Here is a 20,119-nt window from a genome sequence, read left to right on the forward strand (position 1 = left end):
GCGATGCATCAGATTTAATGCTCCCGACTCGCTGCCGCGGCATTCTTAGGATCATCCCTCGTTGTTTCTCTCCCCATTTTGTGAGATTTACTGAGCCAGTGGAGGGTAGGAATATTCTAATTATATAATAATCCGTTTGTTTGCGCTTCCAGAATTTATCGTCTTGCTCGGTGAATAAAGAAATTTAAATCAGCCACTAGTTTCCTATGATGAGGTTCCTCTTTGGGGAGGAACAAAAGTGTGTCACTCTAAAGAAAGATCAGAACCGACTAAAAGAAGGACATCAAAAAATCGGATCTGATACAAATCAAACTTGATTGCGGCCTATTTTCTCCCCAGTAAAATGTGAAGCAGAGCTAATAACCACTGCTAATATTCCTTCCCCACAGGGGGCCCTGGTCGCCGCCTGCGCAGATGACACGCTGCACTTGTGGAATCTCCGTCAGAGGCGGCCCGCCATCCTGCACTCCCTCAAATTCAACAGAGAGAGGTAGAAATGATTTCATGTACCTAAAATACACACACATACATGTCCAGCACACACATTTTGTATATTCTTAAAAAAAAAGGTCAGTAAAGGTTAATGTAGGCTGTGGAAAGCTGCAGTTCTGGAGTCCTTGTATGCAATGCTGTGACATTTTGAAGAGGAACTTTTAAGATGGTAGAAACTAAATCGAAGGACAGGGTACATTTTCATGCCAAAGTCTGAAACTGAGGGATGGAGCTCCGAATAACCTGCACAGTGAGGTGGAAATGTTTCTTTTGAACCTTTAAATGATTCTTTTTTACATGGTGATTTCTTTTTATCTGCATGTCTTATGAAACGTGATTGGAAAAGGTCGCTTGTCACCTGTATTTTCAAGCCTTTCACCATGAAACCGGAGTGATTTGTAGTCACAGTCAGTCTGAGTTGTCTCTCCCCTCATTCACGTCTTCACTCTGATCCCGTTTCACCATCCGATGATCCCGGGGAGCCGAATCTGCCAACTGGAATCTCTCGCTTCCCTCTCGGGGAGCATCACCTTTCCCCTCGTCAGACGACAGACAGTTTTCCCGCCGCTCGCTCCTGAGTGAATCCGTCTCTGAGTGATTTCACAGGATCTATTATGACACTAGAATCAAATCAGCATCCGACAGAGCTGATGGAGCCTGCGAAGCCAAACACGGAGCGAGCGCTGCAGCTGCTTCTTTTTCTAAATGATTTTCGACCGACATTTCGATGGTGTTACTGTTAAAACGTGGATGCTTTAGAAGCCTGGCTGACATCTTGTGGGGAGAACAGGCCGGATGATCGCTGATAAGATCCTCTGAGATTACAGGTAGACCTTCAGCTTGTTTGGAGCAGCGATTTCAATCTGCCACGTACACCTCCTGTCTCGGCGTGCACCACGTGCGCGCCCAGCTGCTCTGAATCAATCATTTATCTGACTTCATATCTCCTCCTCTGTGATGTTACTGTACGCTCGGGCTTGGATCTCTCCCTTTCTTCCTCTTAGGACTGGCAGCATAATCTCTGCTCTCCATCCTTCACAAACGCCTGCAGATCTCTGCACCCAGGCTGCACGGAAACATCAAAACACAAAGATTACCTGCGCAGTCGCTCATGTCGGAGTGTAGTTATTTTTAGACTCACGACTCTGTCAATTAAAAAAAAATTTCGACATGTGATGTAAAGCTGAAGCGCAGCTGCCTGAAGCTGAACCATCGGACTGGTCTGATCTCAGTGGCGCTAACCTGGTTAGATACGGTAGATAAATCAAGATGAAAGCCTAAAATGGGAGATGCACGAAGACATCGTTGCTGCCAAGTCAAAGTTACACAGTTTTGAACTCGTCTCTCTGAATCAAATTCTCAGTATCATCAGTTCTGCTGTCAGAAAATCACTGATTATTTCCAAAAATCAACTTCCTTTGGTGTCAAAGGCGAAGGCAGTTATGTATTTATTGGTGATTTTCACAGCAAAGATTGCAGCAGTTTGTGTTATAATACAAGGACTCTGAATGAATAGCATCAGCTTTTTTCTGTCTACTGAAACTTTCTATCAAAAAAGGGAGAAAGGGGCCTTTAAATAAAGACAGACTCAGCCTAATCTGGCTCATAAAACATAAAACTTAACAAGAGGCTGTTGCGTGATTCAGCACAGCCCTAAAGGCTAACAGGGGAGAGAAGTTTGCTTAATTGGCTGCCGGTTATCAAAAAGAAGTTTGTGTCTGGAGCAACAAGGTTCAAGTTCATGGCATTTTGTCAAAACTCACACTGTAATAGAAACTGTGAAAGGAAGAAGAAACCTGACGCGATAACAGAGATAAAACAGCTCGAGTAAGGAGAAATGTGAAATTACCACAGGAAAGAACGTTGATACGGGTTCTAATATTAACCCACGTGGCCTGTCGGTGTGATAATGTTAATGGAATATTGGTCTCAGCTCGTAAAGGGCTGATCGTTTCCATTTCCTTCTATTATTGTTTAAGTCAGTTCAGTTATCTATAATTTTCTGACCAAAAGACGGAGCCTGCATGTCATTCAAATGTAATAACCCCTGATCATTTACATATGAGTAAACACAGTAAAGCTTGTTCTTTTATCCTCCTCTATTAATCTGGTTCTGGGTCTTTGGGGATGGAAGGTTACCAGGGAAGCCCAGACCATCCCAAACACACCCAAAGAGATCTAATCCCGTGACTTTAGTGGTAAATCACGGAGTAAATCCAGCGCAGACCTTTTCACCAGTTCAGTGACTTCCTAAAGTGGCGCATTTGTTCTGCTCGTGCATCAGATTCTCTTTCAACCTTGTTTGTTCCAGAGCTCATCTGTGGTTTCCAACCCCAGTTTGAAAACTGGCCTGGAACCAGCCGTCATGGCTTATATGTGCTGCATCAGAGATTTTCCTCTTACCTACACGCTCATGCAGCTGCGTGAGAAATCATCTTGACGCCAGTGCCCGTACGCGTGCACGTTTCAGTGCCGAGCAGCTGCACCGATGGCTGTGGGTCGGACACACAGAACTAAAGGCCGGTTTTGCTCACGTCCATTTTCTGCTGACCTCCGTCGCTTTTACATGTAGATGTTGGGATGCTGATGTGAGCGGCGTTCCGCCGGTGCGTCATTAGCCGAGCGTCAGCGCCGCGGTGCTGCTGTGAGGCGAAACCACTTCAGCTCAACAGCAGGCCAGTGAATCACGCTCCAAGATAAAAGTGGAACAAAAGGGCATCGTGACTCATCCGTCAGTGGCCGAGCAGCAACTTGCTGTTTAGCTCTAAGTCTCTGATAATTAGCAGCGCGACACGTATCTAATGCCCCAAGATGAGACATGAGTCACAGAAAATGGTGAGAAGAGCGCCAGCCCCCTCGCGACACCTGACTCAAAATATTTTGAGAATCCAAACTTCGTTGGGGTCAGTTATTTCCTTTGTGAGGTGTGCTGCCAGTCTTGAATTTCTAACCTTTTCCAGGTAAATGAATAGCATTCATGAGATGTAGAATGTTGCCGACCAGTTAGATGCAATCCTGAGCCTGAGTTGAAATGAGGCGTTAATTCAATATGTGTGTCTTTGACTTCATTAAGGGTAATTACCTCTTCATTGCAGGGCATGTTTGATTTGGTAAAAGCCTGGTTTGGATTTATTTTCTACTAAAAGTGGATTTGAATTATTGCCAGCTATGTACAAATAAGCTAGATTTGCATTTGCAACGGTGCAACTTAATGTGCAGGTGCAGTAAATAAAGAATCCACTCACTTTTAGGCAATAATAATGGAGATATTATTCCTCCTAGGCATGGGAAAGCTTAAAGCAAATTGGCTTTATTCCCTTAATAATATTCTGCTTCCCCCTAAAGTCAGGGATGCAAACAACAAACAAGTGCACTAATAAAATACTGGTTTAAATGAGGTTATATTAATTTAGAATGACTGCACTATTAGAGTGTTTGCCATTGGATGTACATCTGTGTTTAAAGAGTTTTCTCACTTCTGCTGGAAGTGTATTTTGCTTCATTAACTGCTGCTGCAGAGGACTGAAGACTATTTAATCCACCGTCACACACAGGAGACTTCTGACCCCCTGTCAGGGTGAATATTGTCATCTCCACAAGCCCCTAAAATCCTTATTGAATTTATTTTTTTTTGGACGTCTCATTTGTCCTCTGTCTAATAATCCTGTCACTCGCTTGACGGGGGTCTTTCAGGCTTTAACCAAAACACGTCTCCACCTTTTTGAAGTTAATGGACGCGGCCGCGGTGGCCATGCAGCGGTGGCCATGCAGCGCAACGCTGATAAAATTCAAAGGATTCAAAAAATACTTATTCAAAATCTTAATGCTGTGTCGCAAACATTGATGCTGCCCGCAGCCGGGTGAGTGACGGGTCGTCTGTTTGGCTTCAAACAAGCGAAATAGATGGCTGAAGCAGTCCAGCTGCGAGGAGAGCAAGCAGCAGACGGATGACCTGCTGTGTCCAGTCAGATATTTCAGCATCATGACTGGTGAGAAAGGCAGATAATCACCCGCTGCTGCGGCTCTCGTGCAGGTTTGGAGACGAGGGCCGCTCCGATGCTGGAATTCAGACGTCAATGTCCTCAACGTTTTCTCAGACGCGGCGAGTTTTCATGAATTTTCTGCTGGTTTTGCTGCTGCAGTCTGCCATTGACTTCAGTGGTGACTCAGCCTGTGAAGGTTTTTAAAATCTTAAACCAGAATATATTAAAGGTGCACTGATTTTATTTAATGTACGTCGAGTGCCCAATGCTAACAGACGCTAACCAAACAAAGGATGTACCTGTCTTACATTTTCTAATACATTTATAGCTACTAGAACTACTGATGGCAACAGCACCATTTTCAACACCTGCTGGCGTTGAGCTCCAGCCAAGGCCCACTTCAATGACCCGACTTTCCCCTCTGAGATCACCACGGTCGCTCTCTGCAGCCAGACTTTGTCCTTTCAGGCTCCAGTGGTGAAAAGAGCACATTACTGAAGATGGCAGAGCAGAACCATACTTCCTGAAAGCATCTAAAAAGCTGCCCTATTTCTATCTTTGAAAGAAAAGTGGTTCATTTTCCTCTTGTTAGGTTTGAATAGCTTACAGCTTTAGATAAAATCATGGAATAGATTAGAGCCATTTTCCATCCTTTTGTAGGCAGATTTATTGATTAAAATGGAAATAGTATATCTAGTCCAGCATAAAAAAGAAACTACACATGAAATAAAGTCAGCTTTTTGCTAAATGGATGTGCTGTTCTGGCTGTTGGTCGTGACGGCATTAGGTATATTTAAGCATATTGTAATCACAACAATAGCAAATCTGGCGTGTGGATGAATCACATTCACCAATAATAACCGACGCTTTTATTCACAGTGACGTTCCTCCACTGCAGCCTCCACAGTCCTGCCCCCAACATGTTTTAATTTCATTTAACAAAGGAACCCTTCTAAAACAAATGGCTGCTAGAAGGCCTTGATAATCTGTCACGGCATCCATCCAGTTGGGAGGAGTCATTTACCAAAGTTCAGGTCTTTCCCTTTTAAAGGATTTTAAATAACTGACTGGGTGCTGCAGCGATGCTGAACATGAGCTCTCAACAATGAGCATCACTTTACAGTATTTAAAGTTGTGTGTGGATGTGATGAGCGGTGGGCCGGTGCAGCCCGAAGTGTCTATTGACTGCTCAGTGATGTAACCGAGCGGTTTGGCAGGTAGTTCTAAAGAGCCCTATGAGCTATTTTTAGTGCAAAACTTCTCGATCAAGATAGAAGCAGGAGTGCAGCGTATGATGCCTCCTCTCCTCAGCTCAGGAGAGTCAGGGTTTGATGTCTTTCTGTCAAAAAAAACCCCGACAACCGCTATACTTTGGTGAGGCGTACGTCAAACGAGCAGCTTGCGAAACACCGAATCTCCTACCTAGGTCATGAAATACTGACGTCAGTGTGAGTCACCCAGCCCCAGTGCCATGAATAGTACTGTACACGTCGATTACGGATTACCAACGGCAGCGCTAAACATGGGCTCCCAATGCAGGTTTAATTACTTTTCCCCTCCCAGTTGCCTCTCAGATGTGTGTTTAATAAAATGTTGGCGTTTGGACTTGATTTGCTACGTTTCCTGGTAAATGCAGAATCTTGAAAAGCATGTTTTGTGTTGTTTAATTATCCAGCCTTTAAAAATAGTTTGTTCCTATGGAGATGAGCAGGCGGCGCGTATCTGAAACCTGGGAAAAACATCAAATTTGCATTTCTGATTGTTGATTCTGACAGACTTCCTTTTTCCTCTTGTTCTCCAGGATCACCTTTTGCCACCTTCCCTTTCAAAGTAAATGGCTGTACGTGGGGACGGAGCGCGGGAACACACACATTGTCAACATCGAGTCCTTCATTTTGTCAGGATACGTCATCATGTGGAACAAGGCCATCGAACTGTAAGTTGTTCAAGTTCTGATCTGTCCTGTCACAACTTGGATGGATCAATGGATGGATGGATGGATGAGAGGATGGATGGACGGATGGGTGGTAAACATGACCTCAGCCAATTAGGAAAGAGGGAGTTTATGGTTTCCTTCCATTACAGTGTCATTTAATGCATCTTTTTCTCTTTCAATGTCACGATGAGCAACAGCATGTTGCCACAAGAAAGCACCGAAGGAGCCATAAATCATCCGACGTTGCGACCTGTCCTCCAACCAGTGTAGTCACATAAATCACTCCAAATGGGCCATTTGTTCTGACCACCTAATCGGTCTCAGGGGAACTTATCTTACATTAGCACCTCGCGGTTTGGGTTTAGCAGTGTCTTGTTGGTTTCATCCATGTAGCTCACCAACGGTGACCTTTCCCCACCTTCTACCTGGAGTTACTTTAGGCACAGATACAGCATGTTGTGTGTGTCTCAGATACACCAACTGTCTCTTTTGTATGCAACGTCCATGACCAGGGGCAGTGCTTAAACCCCCGCGTGCTAAACTAGATTCTAACTGAAGTGGTTGATCTTCTGAAGCGCAATCAGTGGTTATGAAAATGCAATCTGTAGCATATGAAGGAAGTCCCTGCACTTGGCTAATGGGTTGTGTTGGATTATATTTCATACATTCGCTCTGTCTCTCGTGATTTTGTCAGTTCTGCTTCCACAGGGCTCGAATTTGAATCGGTTAATGATCTGAAACAGATTAATTGGCCTCCAGAACTTGGTAATGATCCATCCAACAGTTTCTAAATCACTCCCACAGACAGACAGGCAGGCAGGCAGACAGACAGACAGACAGACAGACAGACTGACTTCGCTGGAATGGTGCAATCGTAGTGCAGAGTATATGGGTGGGGCTAAACCCTGCTTTGTGTGTGTGTGTGTGTGTGTGTGTGTGTGTGTGTGTGTGTGTGTGCGTGTGTGTGTGTTTCTATGAGTCCATCAATCCTTCAGCCTTTCAAAATGAAATTGAGCGTGAGATTTAGACGCTCTCGGCGGAGCTGCGCCGGCCGTGCATGGCAGCAAAATCCAAGAATACAAAAACATGTTTGGTGGGTTTTCTGAGCCCAACTAAGCAATAAATGAAACCACAGAACCAAATTACAATGAATATCTTTCGATCTGTTCCCAGTTTGGGTTCATACTCCAGAATAAATGCGTGTGTGACAGCTCCACCTTTAATAATGTGTCGGGTTGCATCGAGTTGATGACGACTGTCAGCCAGAATGACATCTTAAGTGCCCCTAAATACACCAGGGGTGCTCATTTACTGTACATTGTGTGCCCATTTGTTTCCCTCGGATTCGCCCCACCTACGCGGCGCTCTCCTGGTGTTACCCTGTCAACTTCCCCGCTGCAGTGTCAGTCAGCAGTCGCTCTCATAGCCAACCATCTTGTTGCCGCGTGACAGCTTACACGACAGTCAGCGGGGATAGCGCTGGTGTGCATGTGTGGGAGGGCTGTCTGCCAATCAGACGCGGATGGTTGTGATTTTAGCCACAGATTGGTTTTGTTTGTGTGTCGGGGAATCTTTTGGTTCCCCCTCGGCGCATTTTGTGTCAGGATGTGATTCAGGCTAAACCTTAATACATTTGATATTTCTTGCAATGTTTGTTTGTTTTTTGAAAAAAATTAATTCCAACAAAACATGGAGGCTAAGATAGAAATTCACCCAGGTAAAGTTGCTATAAAAGCCACAGTAATTAAATGGACTGGAGGTCCCAGAAGAAAAATGCTGTCTGCTTCAAATAACAATGATTGATTCATTATTCTGCACTATAGTAAATTAGAATTACTCACAGTTTAATATACATGATTGAGCTGTTTTGTATTGTAACCAAAGAATTGATTTTAATTTAAAAACATGGTGCCTTTCGGTTCTTTAACCTGCAGATGATTAACGTGATACTTCAGCTTCAGGATTTACAACATTCATGAGGATAAAAAGTTCTCGGAACCTCCAGCACCAGAAGCATCTGTTAGCGCGGCTGTTGTTATGCATCAGTGTTCTTTCGTGTACGGTTACCTCAGGTTTATTCATCAATCTTTTTAGTCCGTCTCGTCCCGGCTTTGTGCTGCAGGTCGCTGTGATACCTTTGTTTGCTTCCCTGTAATGAGGGGGCTCGCTCACAAAAGCTTTAAAATGAGCCCACCCAAACAAGGTCTGTGCGTGCGGATCGACCATCGGGAAGAGCGCCGCAGCTCTTTAGAGGTCGCCCAGCATGGATGGCTGGAATGCAGAGCCTGATTATAATCACCTGCATTCATAAAAGCTGTCATTTATTATCTACAGCACAGGTTAAAAGGTGTCGCAGGCGCCGATTATGGCCCATTTCTGCCATTCAGGAGGTCTGATAATCAGTATAATAATTATATGTTTGGGAGATAATCCACGTTCTCTTCTCCTTCAGCCCTCTCTGTAATATATTCTCCATTTTAGAACCGTCAGCACTCTGCGACCCTCTGAAGTGGAGTTCAGGAAGAGTGCAGAACAAAACCCCACATCAGTGCACGGTGACTGGGGAGGTCTGACTGGGGAAATTCGATGCCAAAAATGAATAAGGATGAGGGTTGCTTTTGTTTCTTCTTCCCCCCTCTGTTGAGTTTTGAGTGAACAAAGGAGAGCGAACGCACGTGTGCATCTGGGTTCTCTCAGAGCTCGCGTGGCGTTCAAGTGGAGTGAACGTAAATAGAAAAAGAAAGTGTTTGCCCCTAAATAAAACGGTGATGCTGGTAACTCGCAGGCGACTGGCGCGAGCAGGCCCGAGCTTTCGCTGCAGTTCAAATTGGTTTCCAACATATTTAATGTGCGATTTCCTCCGCTGGGACAGTCTTTCCAAAAACGAGAGAATCAGCAAACAGCGAGATGCAAGAACGAGTGGAAAAATGTAACATAATCAACATGTCAGGCTGTTATTTCAATAAAAACGGAAAATGAATCTCCTTATTTTATAAACCAGACATACCTGCAGAAACCTGTCTGCAAAAATATTGTTTTTATTACAGAGCCCAGCAAAACATGTAACATCCTGTTTCCTTTGCATCACAAGAGTATTCACTATACCAAAGGAGCCGCACGTCTTCTTTATCTCAGTGTAAAGGGGCACAGTACATCAAGAACTTACCCATGTTGCAACGACATCCCATAAATTAACCTTGAACGTCCTCAAAGAGGTCTTTGTTCTGTTCTTGGTGCCTTGACTCAATAGATTCCTTTATGTACCTGGAATTATATAAAGAATAGCTTTTTGTAGCTCTTTGGCTGGTTTAGCACTGCTCGTCCCACCCTGACATCCTCTCACAACACAAGATGAGATAAGACAAACGTGCACCGATCCCAGCAGGCATTTGCATGTTCTGTTGGTCCTTTGGGAAGTGAAGTTTCGTGCCTTTGTGTGTGTGTGAGATTAAAAAAAGACCTGATTTGCATTTCGCCTTTGAACATCCTCCCCAGTTATCAGTTGCTAATTCATGAATGTGATCGTCATGTATGCGGGATATGTGCCACATCAGCCACGCCGCGTGCTTTACCGCGTTGTTTTCCCATCTCTGTTCAACAGGGAAAACATTCAAACGGGGAGCAGGGAGAGATGATCAAAGATTTTGGGGGTTTTTTTTACAACAGAAAGGCGTAAAACTAATGCACCTCTGTGGCGACCAGATTGGTTTCACCGCTCAAACCAAGACTAATGTTCTGCAAACACTCAGGAGCAGAGCAAAGGGCTGAGTGCAGACCAGTCAGAAAGAGCCTAAGAGAGGGGGTTTGGAGGTTGAACCGCAGGAAATCCTTGCTAGCGATAATATATTTAAGGGCAACTTCGGCAGACTGGAGTGCAAAAAAAAGGAACCGCAGTGTGATTTGTGTGTTCGATTCATTTTTCTTGTGGCTGTGGGAGAGAAAATCATTTGACAGTTGTGTTCAGCCTCACAACTCAGATTCTGGATTTTTCCGTACCTACTGTTGGCAACAGCTATTCACCTGTGTCCTTCAGACAACTTTTCAGCAAACTTTAAGCTGCCTCCCTTTCAAAACCTGGGAGGGAAAGAAAAAGAGGTGTCTGCAGTCAGAAAGAAGCCAGTGGCTGGGGTCAGATCAGCTATTGATGAAAACCTTCCACAAAAGACTGCAGGATTTCACACACACACACACACACACACACACACACACACACACACACACACACACACACACACACACACACACACACACACACACACACACACACAGTGATCTTATTTTAACTCCAAATCTTTGTCCTCACAGATCCACTAAAACTCATCCAGGACCTGTGGTTCATTTGAGCGACAGCCCGAAGGACGAAGGCAAGGTGGGTAGGCAGAGGGAGGAAGAGCCTCTTGTTCTCCTCCTCTCTGTTGCTGTCCATGTTTCTCATTTCTCCGCCCGTAGTTGAATCTATTTTTTTTCCACCCTCAACTCCCAGCTGTTCCTCCCAGACTCTCATTGCTATTCACCTCCTCTCTAATTTTCCCCGAGCTCTCCATCAACAGATTCTCCTCCTGTTGCTTTTGCTTTTTTTCTCCTCTGTCCTTCAACTTCTGACACGTATTCAAAGGAAGAAACGGATATGAAAGGATGGCGGCTTCGTCCTCTGAGAACAGCAGAGCCTTTCGGGGTCACGCTGCAGTCAAATAGCCCGGAAGGTGGCAGATAAAAGTGGCCGTATTGATTTTTCCTCTGGACCGCTGCATCTGTGTAAAAGCAGACCCGACATGCTGTGAAAAAATATTTTTTTTAGAAAATCTGCACGATTCTTCAGAGCCTCTGACACAGAATGTCACCAGTGTGTGACTGTGGCATTTAGGGTTCAGGGAAATGAGGGTGGAGGAAAAATCTAACTGATCCAGTTGGATTCTTAAGGTATTTATTCTTTTTAAATCAGAGCCTGCACAAAAGAGATATTATTCCCACCGGGAAAATTAATTCGAACCATCTGTGACAGTGTGGAGCTGAAATAATGAGCCGTAATTGCCAATCATGTCTGTAACACACAGACGCATGACATTATTTTAACTAATTACTCCACATTATTACTCAGCAAGCCTCACTGTTATTGCAGAACATCAATCGAATGAAACTGCTGACTTTTATTTTGAAGAATATTTTAATATTGCCCTTGAGCAAGGCACCAAACCCTGAAACACAGGTGGGATAGGCTCCAGCATCCTCCCCGTGACTCCAAAAGAGATAAAGCAGTCAAGGAAAAAGAAGAAAAAAAGAAAATTGCTTAAAAAACTAAGTAAAAGTACCAACATGACTGTCTGAAATTGAGACAGTCCAAAGTCTCTCCACATTTGTCACCATCAGTCAAGAATCTCCCTGCTTCGGTTAGAAAAGGCATCATTTGTCTGTGTATGTGCTGAGAGAGTGATAAAAACGGAGATGTAAGGACCTTAAAGAAGAACACGAGTTCTTTTCAGGCCGGCACAGACAGAATGGGTCCCGCAGACAACAGCATGGGGAGTAATTATGCAAATGACACTGATACTGTTGTTGCTGTCAGCTCATCGTCTTCTCTCGAAATGTCTCTGATTTAAAATGTCTTTGGCTCTTTGTCGTGTCCGTCTTCAGCTGCTCATAGGTTTTGAAAGTGGGACAATTGTACAATGGGACCTGCGGGCCAAGAAGGCTGATTTCAGGATCTATTATGATGAGGTGAGCTCCATTGTGTGCGTGACACCCTCCATGTTCACATTTAAATCGACAGACATGACGGTTGCTGGACAGTCAGGACGATATAAGTGCATGGTGCACATCCACATATTTCCCCCCACACTGGAGAAAAACAGCAGTAATGTCTGGCTGTTATGATTCCATTTCCAACAGCTCCCATAACTGCACTGCTGTCAGGAGCGGGTTTCTCTTTGTAAACACTTCCTCCCTTTACGGCATATTTCAGTCAACGCTGATAGAAATTCAGTTTGATATCTGCAGTTTCACCAGGGAGCCTTTGTTGGGGGCAACAGGAAGCTGAGTATGAAGACGGAAAATCCCTGAGAAAGAGGGAATTAAGTCACAGAAAGTGCTGCATTACTGAAATAACAAAGCCTGTGTCTTCCTTTTGCACACAAATCCACTGGGATTATTTGAGGGTTTTTTCTGGTTAAAAATGTCACAAAAACTGGATTCAATCCCGTGGTGCTCCATTTTGGGACACATCTTTGCCATAAAGCCTTTATTAGAGCTGCATGTGTTTGAGTATATCAGTGCAGACATCAGCACTGACAACTAAGGAAGCATTTTGTAGGAATTACATCCAAAACACCTGCAAATTACATATTAGTGGACCTATGGCTCTTTTTGTACTCTAGTTTGTGACCGTTTTGTTCCTGCCAAACAGTGAGGAAATAAAAAACCTCAGTGAGCTCCTGCATGAATGCATAATGAGGCAGCCCTCGCTTTTTGAATATTGAGTTTTCACCTGCAGTTTTCAGATTTTCTGCATCTTGTGTCTGTTAGCAAACACTATATTATTCCGACAGTCGACTGTCACATGCAGGTCTCAGACGTTTTAGGGTTTTCCGTAGATTGTTTAACCGCTATGATAAAACTGCAGCTCCATGTGCTGCTGACACACCCAAGACCGTGTGTCAACTTGCACAGGTGAACGGTAAAACTTGCACAGCGTGTCCCACGACCCTTATTTTACCTTCACCCTCTCTGGATTTGTGATGCAGGCGATCCATTCAGTCGGCTGGCACCACGAGGGGAAACAGTTCATGTGCAGCCACTCAGACGGCAGCCTGACGATGTGGAACCTCAGAAACACCACCAAACCCATCCAGATCACCTTCCCCCACGGTGAGGAGCAAACGCCTTTCCAAAGCATTGCTGCAACAGGTGGGGCTAGCTGTGCAGTCTGGCCACATAACCTGGGATCACAGGCAGATAAACAGGGATTACCAACCAGGATATGTATTTATTACTACTCAGGGTGACGCTTAAAAGGCTGCAAAGCAAATGGAAATGAAGGATTGAACAAATCGCGCGTCCCTGGGCTGAATGTGGCAGGAGGGAGTATCATCATCTCAGAAGCAGACCTGCTTAGGTTGCTGCCTTGATGGCTGGATGCTGCTGTCAGGGGGCGTCTTATTTCTTGTGTTTGGATGTCACACTTATAGGGCTGGTCGCCTGCTGTCAAATGTGAACCGCCGACATTTGAAACACAGTAAATCTGCGACCATGGACAACAAAGATGATGCCGCCGGACAGCCGTTAGCCTCACATGTCTGGAGCCTGTTGTTCAGAGATGTGAGAGAAACAGAAGAGGGAATAGACGAGACCACAAATGCGATGGCTTGAAGGCGTTTTGCTTTGCTGTGTTTTCTCAGGAAAGATACAGAAGGACGGGAGAAAGGAGTCATGTAAGCCCATCCTTAAAGTGGAATACAAGACTTCCAGAAACAGGTTTGCATTCATCCCTGAGCTTCCATTGGCTGAAATTGAAGTGAAGTTACATTAAATATATGCTCTCAGAAGCACACAGGAAAGTCATTTACGACTTATTGGTTCTTCTCAATGGTTACTTTGAACTAACAGAAGGGCTGAAATGTCCATGTTCTCCCCTCACAACAGCGAGCCCTTCATTATCTTCTCCGGAGGCCTTTCGTACGACAAGGCGGGCCGGCGGCACACGCTGACCATCATGCACGGGAAGGCCATCACGGTGCTGGAGATGGATTATCCCATCGTAGAGTTCATGGCGCTCTGCGAGACTCCATACAACAACGGTGGGCGTGACCACAGTGGCGGACCTGATGGTGGAGTGTTGAGCCGTACCGGCATTATTTAGGCTAAAGTATTCTATTTGTCTGCTCCAGAGGTCCAGGAGCCATATGCAGTGGTGGTCCTCTTAGAGAAGGACCTAATTGTGGTGGATCTGACACAGAGCAAGTACGTGTCTCACGTGCACACACCTTCCAGGATTTCTGCCCCCTTCACCATGTCAGCTTTTGATCTTTGATGACGGCGTCACCATCACCTCGTACCATTAATCCTTTAGCGAAATGCTGTCACACCCCTGCATGCCTCAGATTTACAGGGAGGAAGAGAGCTCTGCTGCGCAGATGAACATGACACACACATTTCTTTTTGGCACATCAGGGAAGAGAAAGTGAAATGTTCTTCCACATTAAAAGACTCCCAGGGAAGCAAAATTTGGTTTGACAGGTCAGGATTGTAAATTACTCATTTAGTTGACCCACTTGAAACTGTTACGAATAATGATTTCATGATGCTTCTCTGATTGATTATCAGATAATTGTTTTGAAATGACCCCTTATGGATAGGTCACAGTGTGCACACGCAAGCTCATTACCTCAATTGCTTATAGATGAATTGATAACTAGAATGCAACTGATATAAACTGGAGTCTAATGATTTTATTACGGCATTTAATGCCAGTAAATAACACTGTTGTTTATTTCCCCTGCTTCTACATGTAGCATTAGTGCAGTTAGGCAGAGGTCAGATGTAGTCAGAGATGTGTAGTCATTACAATTTAATTAAAACCAAGCCATGCAACATGATACGGATGTCACAGTCATCTTGGACTGTGTGTGTCTGTTTTGTGCAGCTTCCCTGTCTTTGAGAACCCTTATCCCATGGACATTCACGAGTCTCCAGTGACCTGCACAGCCTATTTTGCGGACTGTCCACCTGACATTATCCCCATCCTCTACTCTATAGGGGCTAAACACAAAAAGACAGGCTACAGCCAGAAGGTACAGTCTCTGATATGTGTCCAATGTTCCCAGTCCTGTCCACTGCCTTTCTAAAGTGATTGTTTTCCCACCATAATGGAGGACAAATTAATCATAGTCCCGGTTTCTTACTTATTAAAATGTAAATCCTTAATGATGAACGCAATTTTAAAGCACTTGTGTGGAAGAAAAGCACCCCCACAATAACACTCGACCGTTTCAGGAGTGGCCAATCAGCGGGGGAACGTGGACGTTAGGATCCCACATCTTCTCAGAAATTATCATCACAGGGTAAGTCAGAAGTATTCATTAAAATATGTATATTTAATGTGCACAGACGTGTTCTGTCAGCCTGCACCAACTCCCACCAGAGAAGAGAAAATGGGTCGTCCAGCAGAGGCGCACTAGAATATAAAGACGTCAACAGGGATGTCGCTGTGTTTTGAAACATGCACGATGGGAAGTGTGTCTGCTTTCCAGCAAGGCTTGAGGATTTCAGCAGGCAGTCAAGAGAAAACCACTTTTCTAGCCACTAGAGGATGAAAGAAGAAAATCAAGCATTCAACCACCCTTAAAAACATCATTTTAGTCCTTTGAGAGAAGAAAAAATTGCTTTCCTGAATTTGCCAATGCTTTTTTTTTTTCAATAATCAAATATGCTAACAAAACTCTTCCCTTCCTTTGCTCAGGCATGCTGATGGATCAATTAAATTTTGGGACGCATCTGCAAGTAAGTTTGCCCTTTAAGCCCATCTGACTTCCTCTAATCTCCACAGATCTGTTTTGTTCAGCTCACGCTCGAAGGAGCAGTATTGTTTTCAGAAAGTAATTTACATTTGCCACAGGCACTGAACTCCCAAATTAATAGCTGCATTTATGAGATATTTCATAACAAATTAGGTTCAAGGCCTGCTGTCACATTCATAGCACCCACATCTGAGGTGGGAGGGAACACAAACGACTGCGTTTCCAAAGATGAAAAGAAGAAAATGATGTTGACATTTGTGTTGTTAGGATGACATTCACACTGGTGGCCTCATGTCAGAGCAACCTTGCTGGAATTATTGTTTTGTTCTCTTATTTGCAATGGTGGCTTTCTGTTGTCAAATTTTCAAGCTGAGAGACACAAAAAATCTACTTCCTCTGGGCCAAAAAGTGATGTTTTTTTGTGTTTTGAACCAGTCACACTACAGATGCTGTACAAGCTAAAAACCTCAAAGGTGTTTGAGAAGCCAAAGGTGGGGGAAGGCCGAGCGGCTGAGCTGGTGGAGGAGGACCCCTTCGCTGTCCAGATGGTCAGCTGGTGCCCCCAGAGTCGCATCTTCTGCGTGGTGGGCATCTCGGCCCACATCATCCTGTATCGCTTCAGTAAATACGAGGCCAACAACCAGATAGTGGTGAGTGAGGAGGAAATAAACCAAAATGTCTGTGGATGCGATGTCGTCGACTCTGAGCTGCCTAGAAATGTTCCCACTTTGTCAGCAACCCACGCTAACAATGACTGGGTGGTTACTTGCTAACCAGTTGGCTATATTAATATATCTTTGTGGCTCAGTCATTAGACGTGCGCCTCCAGTGCGAGCCCGAAGACGTCAACTCTCCGTCTGAGAACGAAAACAACCCCTGCTTCTCAGAGCCCGGCTCCCATTCACCCCAAGCTTCCCATCACCACCACCACCACCAAAACCCAGCCAGCCCCAGTGCAGAGAAAGGCAGTGTCCCCTGCCTCAAGTAAGAGTTCCTCCGGAATTATCTGCATGAAATGAGGCAGCGATGTGGATTTTGGTGGTACGCAAGTATTTTAGGCATGGAAGATAATAAATCTAATAAATGACTGACCCTTTGACCCCTCAGCTGGTCTTCTAGAACACCTCTGTTTTCTGTTTCCTGTCTGCTCCACCTCTCTGCGTCTTGTTTGACGCCGCCGTCTCACCTATGTGTCTCAGGGTGAAGGATCGGATGGTGCGGGTTCCTCCGGGCTACCAGGCGGAGCTGGTCATCCAGCTTCTGTGGGTTGATGGAGAACCGCCGCAGCAGATCACCAGTCTGGACATCAACTCTGCATATGGCCTGTAAGTCGCCACAGGCGTGGCGCTGTGCTGCTCTGTTTATTCATCTGTGTGATGGAAAACACAGATTTACGTCTTTGAATGCAACACTTATATTCTACCAAGTATCAGCTTGGGCAGATGTCTCAACCTTCCTGATATTTTTTTTCCCTTCCTGACACTTTTCCGGTTCCCTAACGTGTTTTCAGTGTTTTCCGAAGATAATCGTGTTTGCGAGTGAATCAGTGTTTCCGAAATAGAGGACGCCCTGTTTGCTGTTGCATCGAGAACCATCTGACCATGCGGTTGTCATGTAAACTGATCCAGACATCTGGTGGATCAGGGAGACGCGGTTGACTGGAGTGTCACAGTGGTTTTTTTGTTGTTGTTGCCTTTTCTTTTTCTTTTTTTGCGTTTGTCTCAGCCCATCCAGAATATCTCCCTTGTGTGTGGAATTAATGGTTATTTGTTGTGAGCTTCTAAAAATTGATAAGAACGCATTAAATCTTAAGACCGATAAAAGAAAAGAAGAAGAAAGACGTTTTGGATGATCAGTTATGCCCGAGGCCGCAAAGCGGTTTCAGATAGCAGGTGGCAAAGGAGCCTGAGGGAAATCTAGTCTAAATATTCAGTGAAAGCAGCAGGACGAGATAAAGGCCAGGTTTTGCCAACATTTACTACGCCACCCTGTCACACCTAATCTGACCCTGTTGGTCGCTGCTCCACGCGGCACCTTTAATGTCTGAGGGGATAACCTGCTGAAATAAATCAGTGTAAATGTCGTCGATGCTGTCACTGATCCATGTAAATGCGAATGTGTGTGTCTGTGTGTGTGTGCTCATCCCTCGTGCACACGTCCAGTTTGGCGTTCGGGAACTGCAACGGCCTGGCGGTGGTGGACTACTTGCAGAAAACCCTCCTTTTGTGCATGTCGACATTGGAAATGTACGGAGCCGCTGACCCTTACCAGCGCCTCACTCGCTCGCCTCGTAGAAACAGACAATCCACGTCAGGTAACACACACACACACACACACACACACCCTTCCTCAATCCTTTCACCATACACACCATGCAGCTACATTACACAGTCCTCTTCTGTCCTCTCAAGCTTTTCTCTTTCCTCCTCTTTCTTCTGTCACCTTCTGTCGGTTCCTCCTTCCAAGATTCCACTGATCCGTCTGGTGAACCGGACGCGCTGCATTTCTGAGGAATAATCTGCATCCTTGCGCGCATCTTGATTAATTCTTCCGCAGGATTGATTTGGGCCATACCTTTTAACCCCGATCAATTTGTTTTAATCAGGTTAACGGTATCTCTATGCATTTAAGATATCTGGAGTCCACACACACATTAAATAACCTTAATTATTATTTTTATTTGTTAATATTGTTATAGTACTCTCAGATGTAGAAGAGTTCAGTAGTCCATTATTTGCATTATTGGCATAGAGGATAATTAATGTCTGATTCATTCTCAGGACAGTTTTGTCAACATTTATAATATTATCTTCGTTAAGAATACATGTGGATGCAATGAAAAACTGCTTCCTTTGCACTGACACTGCTCACCCAAAAAGGAGGTGCCTGTAACAGATTCTGAGATGTTTTTAAAAGTATAGAATAAAGTGATGTTTCTCATACGGTCTGGATCGGGCACCCTCTTGTATCAAAAGGGAGCCGAATCCTCGTCCTCCACAGACAAGAGGTGTCTCCTTGTGATGGATGTCTTCAGCCAGTTCCTTGACGAAAATTTCTCTCCAGGCAGACAAAACAAATAAGAATCATCCCGGCCTTCATAAAGCAGCAGATCTTTGCTGCTTCGCTAATGTTTGCTGAGGAAAAGGAACCAAAGGCAAAAAGAGACACTCTGTGATTTAGCAAATATGAAGCCTGGACTCCCACCTGTGGGCAGGAGTCCTGCCTGAGCCGCGTTAGGGAAACAGTAGTCATCATTTAAAACCACAACGGCAAATATTCAGCAGGATCAGCAGCATCAGTCCAATAGTTTCTCTGCTCTGTTTCCTCTTCTCCTCTCACACACCCGACACAGAGACACCCGTCCATCTCAGTACGCCTGTCACACATCTGCACTATGAGATGAAGTGCATGTTAACAGGCTGCCTGTCATTTTGCATTGACATTATTATGCATGTTGTTGTTTGATATATCTGTCCTTTCTGTCTCTAGTCCTGCTTGAGAAATGCCACAGAGGTCTCCTTGTTCTGACCCCTGTCCCCGCCCCCTTTATTTATACCAAAGAGTGTTTTTGTAGGAGTATTTAATGACAACAAAGGTTTTGTGTTTCCTCTCAAACATTTTTCCAACTCTATATTTGCAGCCATACTGTAAAAGCTCGGCTGCTTTAGGATTTCGCAGAACTTTTCCATTAAATAATTTCAATAAACGTCTCACCTGCTTTCAAAGCAGCTGCAGGGGCGCCAGACTTCAGAGCCGTTGCGTAAATGCATTTATTGACCTCAGCCTCGTATTGTTCAACTTCCTGTTGTTTTTTTTTGTGAGAGTCGCTCTACAGTGGGTCTTTAGAATCAATTTGGAGAGACAGAAAGGGGGAGAAAGTAAAAATAGAGAAACTGTGCCCTTTTTCTTCACCCCAGGTGGCGGCGGTCTAATCTGCGCTGCTGCTTTTGCAGCAGCTAATTCAATAAGAAGAGAGAGAAGAAATAAAAGGCCTATTCTTTAAGTTTCAGGCCTGTTCTCTCTGACATATTTCGCATTACTCCTACATTTTTACCTGTCTTCACCACACATATACACGATCTTATGTGTATGCTATATATATGTGTGTGTGTCAGATCAAATTAGTGTGTTGTAGGTACACTTGCTCTCTGCAGGCCACAGGGTTCCAAGAAATTGATCCAAAGTGATGATTTGATCTG

At 44.6% G+C, this 20,119-nt stretch overlaps 1 protein-coding gene across 13 annotated transcripts in view; it reads left to right on the forward strand.

The window, feature by feature from the left end:
* Positions 1–20,119, forward strand: part of stxbp5l (syntaxin binding protein 5L) — a 69,737-nt gene that overhangs the window by 30,069 nt on the left and 19,549 nt on the right. For all 13 annotated transcript variants that reach the window (XM_029843122.1, XM_029843131.1, XM_029843124.1 and 10 more), the window contains exons 4-18: positions 390–490; positions 6,277–6,411; positions 10,717–10,780; positions 12,043–12,126; positions 13,149–13,272; positions 13,803–13,878; positions 14,047–14,201; positions 14,292–14,364; positions 15,047–15,194; positions 15,397–15,464; positions 15,863–15,903; positions 16,356–16,570; positions 16,729–16,904; positions 17,120–17,245; positions 18,083–18,234. In XM_029843122.1, coding sequence (XP_029698982.1) covers positions 390–490; positions 6,277–6,411; positions 10,717–10,780; positions 12,043–12,126; positions 13,149–13,272; positions 13,803–13,878; positions 14,047–14,201; positions 14,292–14,364; positions 15,047–15,194; positions 15,397–15,464; positions 15,863–15,903; positions 16,356–16,570; positions 16,729–16,904; positions 17,120–17,245; positions 18,083–18,234 — 1,738 coding nt within the window. The remainder of the gene's footprint in view (positions 1–389; positions 491–6,276; positions 6,412–10,716; positions 10,781–12,042; positions 12,127–13,148; positions 13,273–13,802; positions 13,879–14,046; positions 14,202–14,291; positions 14,365–15,046; positions 15,195–15,396; positions 15,465–15,862; positions 15,904–16,355; positions 16,571–16,728; positions 16,905–17,119; positions 17,246–18,082; positions 18,235–20,119) is intronic.

This window comes from Takifugu rubripes, chromosome 1, assembly GCF_901000725.2.
Source record: "Takifugu rubripes chromosome 1, fTakRub1.2, whole genome shotgun sequence".
In the NCBI taxonomy this organism is placed as follows: domain Eukaryota; kingdom Metazoa; phylum Chordata; class Actinopteri; order Tetraodontiformes; family Tetraodontidae; genus Takifugu; species Takifugu rubripes.